Raw genomic sequence first — 20,013 nt, forward strand, 5'->3', positions numbered from 1 at the left:
AGCTTTGTTGCTATGGCAGCTGCAGAGCATTATTGCTATGGCAGCTGCAGAGCATTGTTGCTATGGCAGCAGCAGCAGAGCACTGTCGCTATGGCAGCTGCAGAGCTTTGTTGCTATGGCAGCATCAGAGCACTGTTGCTATGGCAGCAGCGGAGTATTGTTGCTATGGTAGCAGTAAAGCATTGTTACATTGTTACTGGGGTAGTGGTTGTTGTAGCAATGGCATAGTGTTGCAGCTACTGTTGTGGCTATGGTTGTGGTGGTGCAGTATTATTACAGACATTGCGCTTGTAGTACCGTACACCGCTATGGGTTGCACTCCCAGCATTGCAGTGTTACTGATATTACAACTATGCACTATCATTACTGCATTGCTGCACTCCTGGTGCTACAATGCAGTGCTCCTAGTGTTGCATTTCAGTACTCCTGACGTTGCATTGCTGCACTCCTCATGATGCAATACTGTCTTGGATTGCTTTTATTATATTAAATTATTGTAATACTGTGATATAACATTGTGTGGCCATGTGGTAGGAAGTTTGCTCCCCAACCACATAGTTTTGGGTTCAGTCCTACTGCACGGCACCTCAGACAAGTTTCTTCTATTATAGCTCCAAGCTGACCAAAGCCTTGTGAATGGATTTGGTAGAGAGAAGCTGAAAGAAACCTGTCATATATATATGCATATAAATATATGTATGTATACTTGTGTAGTTGTGTGTGTGTGTGTGTGCATGTTTAGTTGTGTGTGTGTGTGTGTGTGTGTGTGTGTGTGTGTGTATGTGTGTGTGTGTGCATGTGTAGTTTTCTGTGTGTATTACTGTTTCCTTGCCTTGTCAATGTGTGATAACTGTTAGCATGTGTTACCATCACACAAGCATGTCCTTTGTTTCCAATCTTCCGAGATATCTCGTCATTGCGATATATTACCTTATTTGGAAACACAGGAGGACTGGTGAGAGAAAGGGTGTCCCAGCCATAGAAAACCCATCAAAGCAAATTCCATCCTACCCATATCAGCAAGGTAAAATAGACGTTAACAAAAACAATGAACAATGGTCTTCTCAAAGCTGCAGTTGCTAATAATCTTGTTATTGCTGTTAGGGATGATCTTGTATTATTGTTGTTTAATTCTAGGTCAGCCTTTTAATCCAGCAGACCTTAGATCAGAAGTAATCCAGCTGTGATCCTTACGTTCTTTTTTTTTTTTTTTTTTTGTCCCCCACCTTCAAACACAATGTAATCCAAAACAACATTATCCAATCTATCCTGCCATTTTTCCAAAGATGACAAGCTGTGAAATGAGGGGGGATTCGGCTACTGTTTATAGCAGGTCATACAACCACATACAGACTCCTTAATTAGCTCTGTTGCTGTTGATGTCGATCTGGTGTTGTTGTGTGTAGCTGTGACGAAACTGACCTTGACACCTGGGTAATTAATAGATAAACTGACTAGGTACAACTCACTGTTCCAGTGCTGCCGATATACCATGTGAGATAATGCTTGCCTGAGGACCCACACTGCACACTTTAACACACAAAAGTTCCATTGTATGCAGAACAAAGTGCATTCTGCATCTTCTCCATTGTATGCAGAACAAAGTGCATTCTGCATCTTCTCCATTGTATGCAGAACAAAGTGCATTCTGCATCTTCTCCATTGTCCAGTCTATGCCCATATGTCTTTGAGGTTAGCCACAGCAAAAGCAAGCAAATTCAACTGAACTCATTTAAAATTTAATGACTGGCTGCTACTTTTACACTTTATTACAGGTGGTATGAGGTATGCGGTATGCATCCCACCCTAGTGTTTAGCAGGTGTAGCTAATGAGGGTATCAGTGCCATGCTGCTGTTTTGTCTGTTCTGTAGATGTTGGGTCTTTGTCTTGGTTGAGTGCTAAGGAGGGAATGATGTTCTCAGGATGGTTGTCGTAACAGAATTCAGAGGAAGAGAAAAAAAAAAAAAAGAGAGAGAAAGAGAGATTAAATGATGACTGTCTTGATGTTTTGAACATGTAGAGGCAGTGATGATCGATGCAAGATTGGGGCTTACTGCAGTAACAAAAACAAACAAACAAACAAGCTGTGTCCCTCACATGTCCAGGTAAGTTTTGCATTTTCAGCATTTGGTTCAGTGGATTACAGTGTGCGGTCTGCATACCGTCTATGATATGCTATGAAGTGATTTGTCTTCAATTCTTTGCGGTCTGTTGTGGAGAAATCTGACAGGGGGGGGTTGGGATGTTTTATAGAGATTGGGCATTAACGATGTTACCGTTGTGGCTTTGGCGGTAGTGTGGCTGCTGTAAGGGTTTCACTATCGGATTATTATCGTGGATGATCTTACAATTGGTATTATTACATCATTATTGCAGTTTACAGGACTTATGTAAGCATGGGCAGGGCAACAGGTATGATAGTAACAAGAGAGGGAGAGTGTGTACATGTGAGAGAGAGAGAGAAAGGGCGTGCATGTGTGCCTGTGGGTGAGAAAGCATGACCATGTATGCTTCTGTGTGTGTGTGTGTGTGTTGTAATGAGTGTGTCTGAGTATGTAATGGGCAAGAGAGGGTAACGATTGCGTGGGATGAGGTAACGGAATGCTTATGAAGAAGTCAGGTGGTGCCTGAAAGGTGTAGTGTGGTGTTGTGTGGTGTGAAAGTTCAATCGACATCAGCAGTACTTTTAAACATCAGGATGCTGTTGAAGATCTTCAGTGCCGGTCCCAGTTTGCAGTTTAAGATCTTCACAATGTCAGTCTGGTTAAGCATGAGAAAGGCTTCACCATCAATGTGCTGGAAGGAGAGGAAAAAGAAAAAAGAAAAGAATGAGAGGTTCAGTGAGGAAAATGAGATGGAAAGAGATATAGAGGGATGGGGAAATGAGAAAAGGAGTGAAATAAAGATAGACAGAATAAGCAAAGAGGGAGAGTGGGAGAGAGAGAGAAGCAAAAGGAGGGTTAAAAAAGAGATGAAGAAAGCAACAAAGAGGGAGAGAGAGAAAGAGAGAGAGAGAGAGAGAGAGAGAGAGAGAAAGAGAGAGACATAACACAGAAGTGAGAGAGAGAGAGAGACAACACAGAAGTGGGAGAGAGAGAGAGAGAGAGAGAGACATAATACAGAAATGAGAGAGAGAGAGAGAGAGAGAGAGAGAGACACATAACACATAAATGGGAGAGAGAGAAAGAGAGAAAAAGAGACAGAGACAAAGGAAGAGAGAGAGAGAGAGAGAGACAGAGACAAAAAGAAAGAAACAAAGAACATTTTAAAGTCATGGAAACAGAAAGAGAGAAAAAGTAGAAAGAATAAAGTCTAAGTTGAAAGTGAAAGAAAAAGAAACAGAGAGAGGGGGGGGTGAGAGAGAAAAGTAGAGAAAGGCTGCCAGAGAAAGAAAACAGGATTCAAGATGAGGAACTCACTTCCTCCCTGAAGATTTTGGACAGGTCAATACAGCCAGGAAGAGTTTTGATAAAATTGGCAACGTCATCGACCTTCCACTCAGCTACATGGTCACCTCGGATTTTGTCGACGCCAGGCAACAGCTTGGAGTGCTGCTCCCAACACAATGGAAGATCTTTGGAAGGGTTTGGCGCAAGGGCAGACATGAATACCGACCGGTGCACCCCGTGGTGAAGCTGACTATTCATACTGCCATTGTTGTTGTGGCACTCATCTACATTGGTTTCAACTGAAAAATAAAATAATAACAATAATAATAATAATAATAATAATAATAATAAAACAATACCTATTGTCATAGGTGCCCTGGGAATGACAGCGAAACGGGCTGATTACTACCTAGCTCAGATACCAGGAAACCCCAAAGTGGCTGAAGTTCAAAAGATAATGCTCATGGGAACTGCCCATATCCTACGTAAAATACTGTCTATGTGATCTCAAATTTTAAAGCAAACACATAATTTTCTTATGGTTTCTTAAACATTCACTTGAACAAAACTGTACAAATCGAAATATATGGTACCCTAGGCATAACACCTACATGAACTTCTAGCTTGTTGTCTCTTGAGGTCTCTGGGTGAGACTTGGATCCAACTTGTACAAATGCAAAGCAAAAGTCAAACATAAAATAATAATAATAATAATAATAATAATAATAACAACAACAATAATAATGATAACAATAACAATAATAATAATAATAATGATCATCATCATCATCATTTCAAATTTTGGCACTAGGCCAGCAATTTCAGGGAGGGAGTAAGTCAATTGCATCGACCCCATTACTCAACTAGTACTTATTTTATCAGCCCCAAAAGGATGAAAGGCAAAGCCGACCTCAGCGGAGCTTGAACTCAGAATGTGAAGATGGATGAAATACTGCTGAACATTTTGCCTGGAATGCTAACGATTTTGCCAGCTCGCCCCCTTAAATAATAATCCTTTCTACTATAAGCACAAGGTCTGAAATTTGGGGTGGGTGGGGAGATAGTCAATTACATCGACCCCAATACTCGACTGGTACTTAATTTATTGACCCCGGAAGGACAAAAGGCAAAGTCGACCTCGGCAGAATTTGAACTCAGAATGTAAAGACAGATGAAATGCTGCTAAGCATTTTGCCTGGCATGTTAAGGATTCTACCAGCCCCCTAATAATAATAATAAACATCATCATCATCATCATTTAAAGTCTGTTGTCTATGCTGGCATGGGTTGGACGGTTTGACCAGAGATGGTAAGCAGGAGAGCTGCACCAAACTCTAGTTGTCTGTTTTAGCTTGGTTTCTACAGCTAGATGCTGTAGATACTACAGCCTAACGCCAACCACTTTAGAGAATGTATTGAGTGCTTTATTACATGGTACTTGTATGTAACATATATATGTAACATATATGTAACATATATGTAACATATGTAACATATGTAACATATGTAACATATGTAACATATATGTAACATATATATGTAACATATATATACACCATTTCGAGTGTGGCCATTGCCAGTACTGCCTGACAGGTTCCTGTGCCGGTGGCACGTAAAAGCACCCACTACACTCTTGGAGTGGTTGGCGTTAGGAAGGGCATCCAGCTGTAGAAACTCTGCCAAATCAGATTGGAGCCTGGTGTAGTCAAAGGAGATCAGACTCTTCCCCTACCTTGATACAGAGTTTTCATAATTAGTAAGATAGAGGGAGAAGAAGATCTTAATCTCAGACACAGATATGGTCTGAATAGTTACAACAGAATGGGCTTCACTGAACACCTCTAAGATCTAGATGGAGATGTTAAACATTCCAAAATAAAAGACTAACAGAACCAATAGTGACTAACAAGGAGATGAGAAAAGATGTAAATACTCACAACTTTTATCTTCTTTTTCCTCTTTCACTTTATTCGGAAAAAGATATTTAAATCTGAAGAGGAAAAACAGACTTCAATAAACAAGGAGTTACCAAGTACACACACATTATATTATATTATATATATATATATATATATATATATATATATATATATATATTGATAGAATAGGTTAGACAACAAAATAAAGAAAGAGACCTCGATATTATGTAAATACAGGAATTTATCTGTAAAAATATGTGACACTTATTCGGTAGCCATGTAGCCATGATAAAACTCTGAGTTTCGGATGCCGTGGGTTAAAACTCCGAGTTTCAGATGCCGGGGTGGGAACCCACGGCATCCGAAACTCAGAGTTTTATCATGGCTACATGGCTACCGAATAAGTGTCACATATTTTTACAGAGGTATATATACAGACAGACAGAGACACAGTCAAGCAGACAGAGACACAGTCAAGCAGACAGAGACAGAATCAGAAAAATACAGAGAGTGGCAGACAGACATAACAAGGCTAAGGGAAAGTAACCATTAAAAAAGAGACATATAGAACATTAAATGTGATACACTTTCTCACTCCCTTCTAAGAAACAATTCTAGCTCTATGTGGAAGTTTCTAGGTAGTGACTTAATTACAAAAGCTGACATATAGAACATTGAATGTGATACACTTTCTCACTCCCTTCTAAGAAACAATTCTAGCTCTATGTGGAAGTTTCTAGGTAGTGACTTAATTACAAAAGCTGACATATAGAACATTGAATGTGATACACTTTCTCACTCCCTTCTAAGAAACAATTCTAGCTCTATGTGGAAGTTTCTAGGTAGTGACTTAATTACAAAAGCTGACATATAGAACATTGAATGTGATACACCTTCTCACTCCCTTCTAAGAAACAATTCTAGCTCTATGTGGAAGTTTCTAGGTAGTGACTTAATTACAAAAGCTGACATATAGAACATTGAATGTGATACACCTTCTCACTCCATTCTAAGAAACAATTCTAGCTCTATGTGGAAGTTTCTAGGTATTGACTTAATTACAAAAGCTGACATATAGCCTCACCTCCTGTCATCAGAAGACTGGAATTCTTGCTGTTCAGTACTCTGAGTAGTACCAGCAGATGCTTTGGCACTTCCGTCCTTAGCTGGTTGGAATTCTTGTGATTCAGTAGGTTCAGGGGAATGACTCTCATCCGTTAACACACAATTCTTTTCGCGTTGATTTCTCTCAGATTTTTTCCTAAATTGGAAAAATCCACAAAGTATTGGAAGAAAGTAAATATAAAATGTTTTTTTAAATATTAACAGAAAATAAGACCCTTACTAATTCAAACAAAGCATGTGTGTGTGTGTGTCGCTTACTGCTATTATCAGTTATTTAGATTTGTCACTAAGACTAAGATCTTTATGAATATTCATTTGAATATTTACTTATACATATATACATATATATATATATATATATACATATATATATATATATATATATATATATATATATATATATATATATATATATATATATATATATATGTATGTATATATATGTGTGTATACGTAGACACACGCACACACACACATTACATATATTCATACATATCTATAAACATATGCATATATGTGCACATATCATCATTTTAATGTCTACCTTTCTAGGTTTGCAAGCCAGATGCCTTTCCTGTCACCAACCCTCACCAGTTTCAAAGTAAGGCACCACTTGTATGATGGTGACACTTTTTTGCAATAATCACATGTCAAGACAAGGAGACACACACACACACAGGCTTCTTTCAGTTTCAGTCTACCAAAACAACTCACAAAGTGTTGGTTAGCTCAGGGCTATAGTAGAAGACACATGCCCAAGGTGCTACACAGTAGGACTGAACCTGGAACCAAATCATTGGTAAACAAGCTTCTTAACCACACAGGCACACCAATGCCTGTCCACACCTGCAACTATATGCACATGTGGTTCTTTGCGATTTAACACAGAAACAAGTTTAATATTCACTAAGACACACACAACACACACACACACACACACGACAGACTTGTGAATAGCTTCTGTCTATCAAATTCCACTCACAAAATATTGGCCAGGCAAAAGCTACAGCAGGAAACATTTACATGTGCACATATCATCATCATCATCATCATCATTCCAATGTCTACCTTTCTATGTCTACCAGATGCTTTTCCTGTCACCAACCCTCAGTTTCTAAGTAAGGCACCGCTTGTATGTGTGACATTGCAGTGGGATTGAACCCAGAACTGCGCAGTTGCAAAAGCAAACCTCTTCGCCCAGCACAGCTATGCCCGCACCACCTACACATCTAACATTTGACCGACTTAATAACAGATTAGATATCCAATCTCTACTCCATTCCAATCATATATCATAGAAACCCAATGAGGCAACCTACATGCGACCATTTGATCCAGAATTCTATATGTAACTCATGAATATCATATTTATCTGTTAGATCAACTGTCAAGAAACAATTTTAAGAAGTACAGGAGTAAATACTGCTTGCTATTAAATCACTAGAATTCACACCACCATCTCTTTCTCTCACTCACACAGTCCTAATAATAGCTGTGTTAACCTTTTAACATTCATATTACTCTGTTAAATGTGATGCTTATATATTCATATTGTTTGCAATTAATTAAGCATTATTTCGAAGCTTCAAAATTTCAATGGTGTGATTATTTACTTTTCAGAATGACATTGTAAGGTCGATTTGAGAAGCTAGATCCAGCTGGTTTCAACATAGGATAGGTAGAATATTTTGGCCAAATATGGCCTGTTTGGATGCTAAGAAGTTGATACAAGAAATCAGTATTTATTAGATTCTAGCTTCAAAAAAAAAGCACACTTATGATTTGAGAGGCTGGATTTGGCTGATGTGAGCATTAAACAAGTAGAACATTTGGGACAGATATGGCTAGTTTAAATGCTAAAGGGTTAATTCAGGAAATCAGTATTTATTACATTCTACCTTCTAAAAAGAAACCACACTAGCACACACTAACAGGAGTGGCTGTGTGGTAAGTAGCTTGCTTACCAACCACATGGTTCTGGGTTCAGTCCCACTGCATGGCACCTTGGGCAAGTGTCTTCTACTATAGCCTCAGGCTGACCAAAGCCTTGTGAGTGGATTTGGTAGACGGAAACTGAAAGAAGCCTGTCGTATATACATATGTATATGTATATGCGTGTATGTGTGTGTTTGTGTGTCTGTCCCCCCCCCCCCCAACATTGCTTGACAACTGTACATGGTGGAGGCACACACTTTGGAAGCTCAAAGAGAGATGTAGAACAAAAATGTGCTGAGAAACACTGCATTAAACTATTTTTAATCTCAATGAGATTTTGAAACTGAAAAATTAAAATTTTTTAATTGTTTTTGTTTTTCCAAAAACCAAGCAAAGAGACAAACCAGCGTGCAAGCACACACACACACACACACACACACACACATATACACTATACATCATCATCGTCGTCAAACATCCACTTTTTCATGCTTGCATGAGCAAGTTTTAATTCATTAAGGCAGATTTTCTACAGCTGGATGCCCTTCCTGTTGCCAACCCTCACCTGTTTCCAAGCAAGGTAATACTTCCTCATGGCTAGACATGTTTTCCCATGGAAGACTGGAAATGAACAACATCACTTCAGTGACAAAGTTGGTCATTTATAACCATCATGTGATATCAAGCGCAGGGTACAAACACACACATACATAAATGTCAAATGTTCTTTTATAGGTGCAGATGTGACTGTGTGGTAAGAAGCTTGCTTCCCAACCACATGGTTCTGAGTTCAGTCCCACTGTGTGGCACTGTGGGTAAAGTGTCTTTTACTATAATTTTAGACCAACCAAAGCCTTGTGAGTGGATTTGGTAGATGGTAACTGAAAGAAGCCCGTTGTGTATGTATATATATATATATATATACACACACACACACATGTATGTATGTGTATTTTTGTGTGTATGTACATGAGGGTGTGTTTGTGTCCCCCCACCCCGCCACCACTTGACAACTGGTGTTGGTGTGTTTACGTCCCTGTAACTTAGCGGTGTGGCAAAAGAGACCGATAGAATAAGTACCAAGCTTTAAAAAAATAATACTGGGGTTGATTCAGTCAAGTAGAATTCTACAAGGCGGTGCTCCAGCATGGCTGTAGTCTAATAACTGAAACAAGTAAAAGAATAAAAGAACAAAAAAAAATGTGAAGGGCTTCTTTCAGTTTCCGTCAACCAAATACAATCGCAAGGCTTTGGTCTGCCAAGAGCTACAATACCAGAGACACTTCTCAAAGAATTGTGCAGCAGGACTCAATCAAAGGAGACCTCATGGCTGGGGAGCATGCGTTTTCACCACAAAACCATGCAGGCATGCATGCAGAGAGACAGACAGACAGGTACGTAGATATAATACATCAGATAGATTATCTTCAAATTCACCTAGTTTTGTGTCTGTATGTTTATTTGGTGTATACTCCATGTGTGTATAGTTGTATTCATTTGTGTAAACAGGATGTCTGTATGCATATATATACATATATTTGTGTGAGTGCATACATATATTGTTACATACATATACCGGTTTTAATACAAATACACATGCACATCTTAGTTCATTCATTATGATCCCATCGTCACCATCACCACCACCACCACCACCACACATACCAAACCTTCTTAGTTAAACTCAATACGTGTGTGTGTGTGTGTGTGTGTGTGTGTGTGTGTGTGTGTGTGTGTGTGTGTGCATCAAACACGTGGTGTCCTCTAGTAGGCAGTTAACACAAGGGAGATAATCGTTTCTTCATACCACCAGGCACGATTAGAAGTTTTAAGTTGAAATTAACCCGTTTGATATTGACTCGCTTCAGACGGCCCCTGGTGTTATGATAGAAACTTCCTATTTTAAAGCGATTTAAACTTAAAACCTTTCTTCAAAATTTCATGTAAATTTATGTCCCAAATACCAGTTTAATAATGACAAAACTATTTCACTAACTTCTTCATTTTAAAAATCAATTGAAACAAAAGCCAGTCTATTTCAAAAGAAATATGGTAACAAAAGGATTCAGTAATAAAGAAAAACATGCATAAAATACATTTAAGCATTTAGCATTCAAATCATTCTGTTGAATGTAATATTTATTTGTTCACATTTTTTTGAACTGCATTATCTTGTAGCTTCAAGATTTCAATGATGCACTTATTATTTAGAACAACATTGTAGGGTAGATGTGAGAGGCTGGATCTGGTCGGTTTGAACATCAAAGAAGTAGAATATCTGGGCTAGAAATGGCTGGTTTAACCTTTTAGCATTCACACTCTGTTTATTCACATAGTTTTGGATTAAGCATATATTATTTTGTAGCTTTGAGATTTTGATGAGGTAACTGCTAATTTTTAGAATGATATTGTAGGGTTAGTGTGAGAGACCAGAGCTGGTCAATTTGAACTTGTAAAATATTTTGACCAGATATGGGCGATTTAAATGCTAAAGGAATTTTTTTTTTTTTGAGGCTTGAATTTCCAATATCACAATCATTATCATTGTTATCATCTTCAATGCCTTTAAGTGTATATTCAGTCAGAGGGTGTAAGTTGATGAAAAGACTACAATACATGAGAAGGAGAGGGATATTGTTTATGGCAAACAATAAAACCAGCAACAAAAGTTCTCCATCAACATTTCTGACTCAACAGCGTGTGTCAGGTGAGTTGTGGTGTCTCTCGTGAGTGCCACTGGTAACACGGAATCCAGCAAAACATGTTGCACGGTCAAGTTGACAGCAACTAAACTGCCCCCACACCCCCAAGCTAGCATGGTGAAGAGGGTTGTTAGAAACCCAGCAGGACTAAAAACAAGACCTGTCGAAAGGATGGATGAAGCTAGTAGTATAGGTTCAATGACTATTTAGCAATAGCATGCATGGGCTCTCAGAAATTCCAGATTGGTGTCTGACATGCTGGAAGATCATAGGGAGTGAGGCACTCCTTAGCTTTTGTTAAAGCATGTCTCTAGAACCAACTTCAAACCCAGGTTATGTCTGCTCTGATAATCAGCAGTGACTTGGTCAGTGAATCCTCTCCAGCAACCGACAGCAAGATGAGCTGCTATGGATCACACCATCCCAAAGTGTGTATGCATGTGGCCAGGGACCACATGTGAGCTTGTTTCCCCATGAAACACCGAACACTCATTGGCTAGAGTCAGCTCAATCTACCTCAGGTGAATGCCACCGCATGTACAAGTAAGTAGAGGGATATGGCACAAATTTACAAACCCGTCCAACCCTTACATAACACAGGAAGTAAATATCCATCACAGGTTCTGATAGTCGAAATGAAATTCTAAGTCTGGGTCACTACATGACTCCATACTCTCGACCCAACCAGTTCCAAAGTTCACTGGAGCAAAGAATACAATTAACAGAAGTCCAGAGAGGAAGAGGAGCAGGGGGGGGGGGGGATGAAATAAGGTCAAAGAGTCAGTGGTTTGTTTGATGAACAAGTAAAATGGTCAGTGGCTTTAATATAATGATGATGACGGTAATGACAGTAACTGATGATGACAATGTAGATTACAGCAATCATAACAAAAAACAATAAGAGCAATAATGATAAATAACAATTAGTGGCCATGATCATGATGACGATGATGATGATGATGGTGGTGGTGGTGACAATAACAGTGCCAGCAATGACAACAATGGTATCTCAGCCAGCCACAAACTCAATAACGGACAGAATGTGAGAGTGGGAAAGAAGTTATATCTTGATTTAAAATCTAAGTTTTCTAGAGGACGACTACAAGTTAATCTTTTGTCTTGGTTTACTTCTAAAATAGGATTTTCCTGAAAATACCAGAGCTAGTGACCAATGTAAAAGACTTTACATCAATGATCCTCAACTGGGGCCCATACAACCCCTGAGAGTGCATATAAGATTTTTTAGGGGTCCAAGCAAGCAAAATAGTAAACTAGGGGCCCACGGTAATATTTTAAGGATCCAAAAAGAAATTTTTGCTTTAGATGTATGTATTGCAAGAAACAGGTCAGTTTTTTTTTTCTCTAATGTTTTATATACAGGGTGTCCACAAAGTCTGGGTACATGGAGTAAATAAAATCATAACATAAACAATTAAATATAAGAAATAATAATTTCTTAAAGTATGTGTTAATCCCCATGTGGGTACATGGAGTAAATAAAATCATAACATAAACAATTAAATGTAAGAAATAATAATTTCTTAAAGCATGTGTTAATCCCCATGTACCCAGACTTTGTGGACACCCTGTAGTTCAAACGACACAGGTGAATGTGTGATAAACAAAACAGGAGCTTTGAAAGAAGTGTCTATAAAACTAGTTTTTAGATATCAAATGGCAATAGGGGGGGTGTCCACCAGAGCAAAGTAATAATCAAAAGAATCCTTAGGGAAAAAATGGTCTAGTACCACTGCTCTACATGGTTGCTTAATCTGTTAGAAATAACAGCCAAATATCCCTCAAAATTATATCCGACTGTCTTAAAAACATGAAAGACACATTATACAATGTAATCTACATGCTATGTAACCTGACTTGCTAGAAATAGAACCAAATCTCCCTCATATGACACCCTATCATCTTAAAAAAAAAAAACAACTAAGGATAATATTGCCTGCCTCGGGTTCCCTCAATATATGAAAAAGGCTAGATGGTCAGAGTTGGAATGTCTCTCATGATAGGTCTGCTCAGTCAAGGTTGACTTGGAACCAAACAACAACAGAAAAACAACCACAACCAAGCCACTAACTATTCTGTGGAGTCAGTGAGGGAGCTCACTATGTGGTCAGTTAATCTGCTAGAAATAGCAGTCAAATCACACCCTACCATTTTTTTAAAAGGACACTTTGGATTATGTACTACAAGATAGACTGTGCCTAAAACTGCATTATCGGATGAACATGGCTGGAATGCATTTGAGCAAAGATTTCTCATTGACCTGGAGCAACAACCACAAATGCAACAACTAGCAATTCTGGTTTAACCCTTTAGTGTTCAGATTACTCTGTTAAATGTAATACTTTTTCACTCAAATTGTTTTGAATTAATCATGCATTATCTTATAGCTTTGAGGTTTCAATGATGTGGTTGTTTATTTTTAGAATGTCAATGTAGGTTAGGTGTGAGAGGCTAGATATGGCCAGTTTGAATGTAAAACAGGCAGAATATTTGGGCCGGGATACGGCCGCCGGTTTAAACTCTAAAGAGTTAATCTGATTGCAGCTTAGCCACTTCATCATCATCATTGTTAACATCATTGGATAATGGAAGTTCTCCATTACTGCTACAAAAACTATTATGAAATATCTCTAAGATTAAGAAAGTTATCTAATTATGGTTATCATGTGAACAAACAAACAAACAAACAAACAAACAAACAAAACATGCAAACATGCATGCAGACAGAAACACCATCCACACATATTCTAAAACTAATAGGATATTAATAAAATTCTATAAATATATTTTTAATTTAAATTTGTATTTCTAGGTTTAAAAAAATAAGCTTTAAAAAATTAACACTTATGTATTTGTTGTTCAAGATTCCAGATGTGAAATCGTGTGTTTAATCAGATATTGCTACACTTGGGGATGGTTATATTTAGCCAATTAAACACCTGCACTATATGTTTGGTATTCTCTTCAGCTTTATCATTATTTTTATTATTATTTTAGTGCCTTTGCTTAAGCTCTTTTGTCACACATCCTGTGGCTTCAACAGTGACTCTCCATCCCATGTGTCTCCTAAGAACAAGAGGAGACACGTGGGATAGGGACTCGTTGATAAGTCACAGGAGACGTGATGAAAGAAAGACAAAAAACACTAAAATAATAATAATAATAAAGTTGAAGAGAAGCATATGGTGCATGTGTTTAAATGGCAAAATATGACCACCCCGCAAGACTAACAATACTTTTTAAAAAAGTGTTTTACGATAAGCAAGAGCAAGGTTAACCACCTATGCTCATAACCATGTCATTACAGCTATAACTGACAAAAGCTCAGGTAGATAGATAGATCTTTTATCTTTTACTAGTTTCAGTCATTGGATTGTGGCTTGTTGGGGTACCGCCCTGAAGGGTTTAGTTGAACAAATCAACCCCAGTACTTATTTTTAAGTCGAGTGCTTAGTCTATCAGTGTCTTTTTTGCAAAACTACTAAGTTTGTGGAACTAATGTTCCACAAACTTCCACAGATGTCAAGCAGTGATGGGAGACATATGTACATACATATGTGGATATATATATATATATATATATAATGGGTTTCTTTCAGTTTCCGCCTACCAAATCCACCCACAAGGCACTGGTTGATCTGTGGCTATAGAAGACAGACAATTGTCCTTGGAGCCATACATGTAGTTGGGAAACAAGCTTCTTAACCACACTGCCATATATATGATTGGATCATTGCAAGTGAAACTGACCAACCATTTATCTTGATAAGTAAATAACCAGGACAACACAGCTGAAAATCTGGCCATCCATCCATCCGTCTTCTTCATGCAACGGTTCCTCGGAAGGTTATGGATAGAATCCTTAAGCACCTCCTCAACAGGGTTCTATCAGAAGCAACCATTATTAGACTTTCTAACTGGATTTCCAAGTGTGACCAACCAAGACTATGGATATCATCCAAATACCTCATTTTCAGTCTACCCCTTGGTGGCATTTGGTCCTCAGCAGAAGAGAGGTTGATAAAAAAAAGCCAAATTTGCCATCTTCAATTCTGTTTTCATGCTTATCCTCATCTATGGTCTCAAATCTCAGGTAATGACCAAAAGAGTACAATTGCAAATAAAAAGGGTAAAGACCCCATTCGGTCATGGATGACCGAATGTGATGATTGCATCTAGAAAGTTACCCTTTGAGGTACAAGTCTGGGCAAGGTTGTTTATGGAAGACCAGCAGTTACCCATGCATACCAGCCTCCCCTCTCCACACCACCAACGTTGTCGAAGGGAAAGACAAAAGCTGATAGAGCTTGGCACCGATGGCATTGCAACTCATTTCTGCTGTTGAGTGAACTGAAGCAACGTGAAATAAAGTGTCCTACTCAAGAACACGACATACAGCCCAGTCTGGTAATTGAACTCACTACCTCATGATTGTGAGCCTGACACTCTAACCACAGCAAAACGGAGATCTTCCAAAGGATTTCTGGAGTAATAATACTCAACAGAGGGCATAGCTCAAAGCTCAGGGAGTCTCCCTAGGTTGAGCCACTGCTTCTTCTCCCGTTAGAAATCACAGGTCCGGAACTAGGGTATGTGATTAGAATATCACAGGTCAGAATCACAAGACAGACTCTTGAAGCCAAGCTAACCAGCAGGAGTTCTGGGAATAAACCAGCTGGAGATGACCTGGTAGGTTCGGCTAAGTCAAATAAATGGCCAAGGTGCCACAGCTGAGACTGTAACTGACCACAAGTCACAACCATAAACTGGTTTAACAATCAGCTGATCACTACAGAAAATGTAACTGCTGAGATATTCAGAGTAACCGGTTCTAGCTATAACATAAATGTCCACTACAACATAATTATAAGTGACCAGGTCGTCAGAACTAAAAGTAGCTACATACATAATTTTCTGATTTTATACCAACTTAATGAACAGGCTATATATAATATAACATGCAAATGATCAAGTTACAACTGAAAAGAACCCACAGCCATGCTGAGTCAATGACTAGGTCGATGCATATGGAAGATGAATTTATCATCATAGCTACAAAGGACCATAGATGTGATTGCAATAATATCAAGTAAATGGACAGATCATTTACTGGACATTGACAGTGGCCAACCAGTTATATCAGATAAATAACTAAGGTGACCTTAGCTGACCATAACTGAAAATGACCTGGTCATTACATATGAAATGCTGCTAAGCATTTTGCCGAGAATGCTAATGAACCATAGCTGAAAGTTACCATCTCAACAGATGGGGATTTCAACAGCTAAATAAATGAGCAGGCCATCACAGCTGAAAATGACCTGGTCATTATCGCTATGACAATTAATGACCAAACTAACACAGCTTAAAAGGACTTTATCATGATAGCTAAGCTAAATAAATAAGGCTATCTCATTCGATAGATAGTTGTCGTCATCTTTGTTGTTAACACGTTTCGGCTGATATACCCTCTAGCCTTCTTCAGGTGTCTTGGGCAAATTTCGAACCTGGGTTCTCATTCCTAAGGTATTTTTCGATGTTATTATTGTTAGTGTTCAGGTCACTGCTTGAAATCGAACTCGGAATCTTGGGGTTAGTAGCCCGCACTCTTAACCACTACGCCATATGCCCGTTGAAGATTATCTGGTCATAGTTATGTCTAATGAATGACCAAACGAGCATAGCTCAAAAATGACCCAGTCGTGACAGCTAAGCCAAATAAACGAGAAACTATCTGGTCATTACAGCTAAAATAACAAAGATGTAACTAGGCCACAACCACTATAACTTAGCATGAAAACAAGCAGGTTGATATTAAAAAAAAAATCAATTAATTAAATAAAAATCAAAAACTAAACAGAAACTAAGATATATATATATACATATATTTATATACATATATACAAAGTGCATACTTCTTCCGTCCAGGGCCAGAGACAACAGCAGGCAACGATGACTTGGTATCTGAAGAATCTGTGCTGGCATCCGGTTCCTCTTTCACTTTGCTTGCCATCTTCAGAAAGTTCTTCTCAGCCAAGGGACAGCCAGACAGCTTGTGGTGGGCAGAGTATTTACCTGTCACATGACCAACCCCATCACATCCAGGAGTTGGGCACTTCCTCCTGAAACACCAGCAGACCAAATTTATTTATGCTGCAGCTGGACGGTGACTTTTGATGGTTTTTTTTTATGTTGTTGTTGTACAATCTGTTCTCTAATAAGTCAGCCTCTCTCTCTCTCTCTCTCTTTCATTATCATACATCTTATTTTTTATATCATTCCTTTTCATATAAGCACACACACAAACAGGTATACGCACATATACACACACACATACATACAAGGGATTACACACATATGCATGCATGCACACACACACACACACACACACACAAACAGGTATACGCACATATGCATGCACACACAAACACACACACAAAAACAGGGATACACACATATGCATGCACACACATACAAACAGGCATACACACACACACACAGAGGCACAGACATACAAACAGGCATACACACATGCACGCACACACACGCGCACACACACACACACATACACACACACGTGAAGTGGGGTTTCAATGTGATTGCTTTTACACCCTCTATGCAGCAGTCAAATTTCTCTGAACAAAAGGAACAGATGCCTTGATATCTTGAGAATCTAATAAAGACCAATTTTATAACACTTCAAACAACATATATCTACTATCTTCCATTTTTTTACTTGTTTGAGTTATTAGACTGTGGCCATGCTGAGGCACCACCTTGAAGAATTTTTAGTCAAATGAATTGACCCAGGTACTAATTTTTTTTTTAAAGCCTGGTACTCGTCCTATTGTTTTCCTTTGCTGAACCACTAACTGATAGGGATGTAAACACACCAACAATGGTTGTCAAGCAATGATAGGTGGGGGGGGGGGGGGACAAACACACACAACATACAAGCACACACACACAACATACAAGCACACACACACAACATACAAGCACACACACACAACATACAAGCACACACACACAACTACATAACCAGTACCTGAAAACTGAAACTCAAAACATATAACCCCATAACTCCCTAACTTCAATAATATCCTGGCCATAACTATTGAACCTGAAATGTGTGTGTGTGTGTGTGTAAGAGTGTGCACACACACACACACATACACACACACACACACATACACACACACACACACACACGTGAGTGTGTGTGCGTGCTTCTTTCCATTTCTGTCTACCAAATCCACTCACAAGGCTTTGATCAGCCCAGGGTTGAACAAGAAGACTTCTGGAGTGGATTTGGTAGACAGAAAATGAACAAAGACCATTTGTGTGTGTTTATGTGTCATTATGTTTGTCCCCACTACCACCTGATAATCAATATTGGTTTGCTTACATCCCCAAACTTAGTAGTTCAGCAAAAATGACTGACAGAGTAAGTACCAGGCTTTAAAAAATAAGTACTGGGGTTGATTTGTTCGACCAAACCCTTCAAAGTAGTACCCCAGTATGGCTGCAGTGACATCTATTTTCGACTATGCATCTTTATTCAAGTTCTATCCAAAGACAAAGACAGACAGATAATGCTAGCAAGCAAGCAAGCACTGAAGAACAGGAGAAAAGACAGTTTGTAAACGAAGTGAGGGCAGCATAATAGATCTACAAAGTTAAGAACTGGAACATTCATTGAAGATTTTCTACTATTTACACTTGGCTACCTACCTATATTATTAGCACACGTTTAAATCCTTGTCAAAAGCATGTTAAATTCAACTGTAATCATAATCAAGATCAACTAATAATGGAGAGACAACAGTTCTAGGAAGAAGAGAAGAAGGTAGAAAGGGAACCGAGTTAATGAAGGAGTGACTGCTGTGCAGTTACTCAAATTGCTAGAAATAACAGTGAAATCTCCCTCAACTTACACCCTACTATCTTAAATAATGAAATCCATAAGATACAAGAATATTGGTATGGTTGGTCATAACTGAAACACCTATGAACACATCTGCTCTTTCAAGGCTGACCAGAAGGTAACAAGAGAAAAAAACAGAAGGAAAAAAAACACAAAAAACCAAGAGGAACAGACTGATATTGGTTCCAAATTTTGGCACAAGGCCAGTAATTTCAGGGGAGGGGTAAGTCAATTACACTGACTACAGTGCTCAACTGGTGCTTATTTTATTAACCCTAAAAGGATAAAAGGCAAAAGTTGACCTCAGCAGGATTTGAGTTCAGAACATAAAGACAGATGAAATACCGGTGTGCTAACAATTCTGCCAGCTTGTAGCTTTAACCCTTCCATTATCGTATTTTGTTGTTTTTTTTAATTTTAGATGCTCTGTGTTTCGTTCAATTATTTTAAATATAACAAAGAATTTAGTAAAATAACTTAGTTATCATTAAGCTAGTGTTAGGAATTGTGACTAAGGATTGGTGGAAGATTTTAATTCAAAACTTATGAAAACAGGACATTTGTACTCAGAGCCAGAGACAGTTTCAGCCAGGTTGATAACAAAACGGTTAAGGAACAGACTAACATAAAGAACAGGTAAGAAACTTCAATAACTCTTCACAAACAATGGGAAATCAAGAGAAAGGAGTAAAGAGCACCATTCTAGCAGTTAGAAACCAGAGATGAGGAAGGTTCAACAGTTTATTACGGTACGAGACTGATGATGATGGTGATGAAGGTGGCGATGCTGGTAATTGCGATATTAATGAGTGTGGTATCATTAACAGGGATGAAAGCAATAATGGTCAAGATGGTGGCAATAAGATGATGGTATTTACTCATCTCTAGTGGCTACCTGGCTGAAAAGAAAAAGTACTGACCACCACCACAACTATCATTGCCATCACCATCACCACTTCATAGCTGATTGGCTAGCCAGTTGGTTGGTTAGTTTATT

At 38.5% G+C, this 20,013-nt stretch overlaps 1 protein-coding gene across 20 annotated transcripts in view; it reads right to left on the reverse strand.

Annotated features, from left to right (window-relative positions):
- Positions 1-570: 570 nt before the first annotated feature.
- Positions 571-20,013, reverse strand: part of LOC106874968 (lethal(3)malignant brain tumor-like protein 3) — a 93,244-nt gene continuing 73,801 nt past the window's right edge. For 10 of the 20 annotated variants that reach the window (XM_089362307.1, XM_089362311.1, XM_089362306.1 and 7 more), the window contains exons 16-20: positions 17,005-17,211; positions 6,394-6,570; positions 5,328-5,380; positions 3,421-3,689; positions 1,982-2,797 (exon numbers count right to left, since the gene is read on the reverse strand). In XM_089362307.1, the coding sequence (XP_089218433.1) occupies positions 2,666-2,797; positions 3,421-3,689; positions 5,328-5,380; positions 6,394-6,570; positions 17,005-17,211 (838 nt within the window). In that variant the 3' untranslated portion in view covers positions 1,982-2,665. Of the gene's footprint in view, positions 2,798-3,420; positions 3,690-5,327; positions 5,381-6,393; positions 6,571-17,004; positions 17,212-20,013 lie in introns of all 20 variants that reach the window. The other 10 variants (XM_089362318.1, XM_089362317.1, XM_089362315.1 and 7 more) reach the window with 3 other exon arrangements.

Source organism: Octopus bimaculoides, chromosome 14 (genome assembly GCF_046866305.1).
Source record: "Octopus bimaculoides isolate indiv1 chromosome 14, ASM4686630v1, whole genome shotgun sequence".
NCBI classification, from domain to species: Eukaryota; Metazoa; Mollusca; class Cephalopoda; order Octopoda; family Octopodidae; genus Octopus; species Octopus bimaculoides.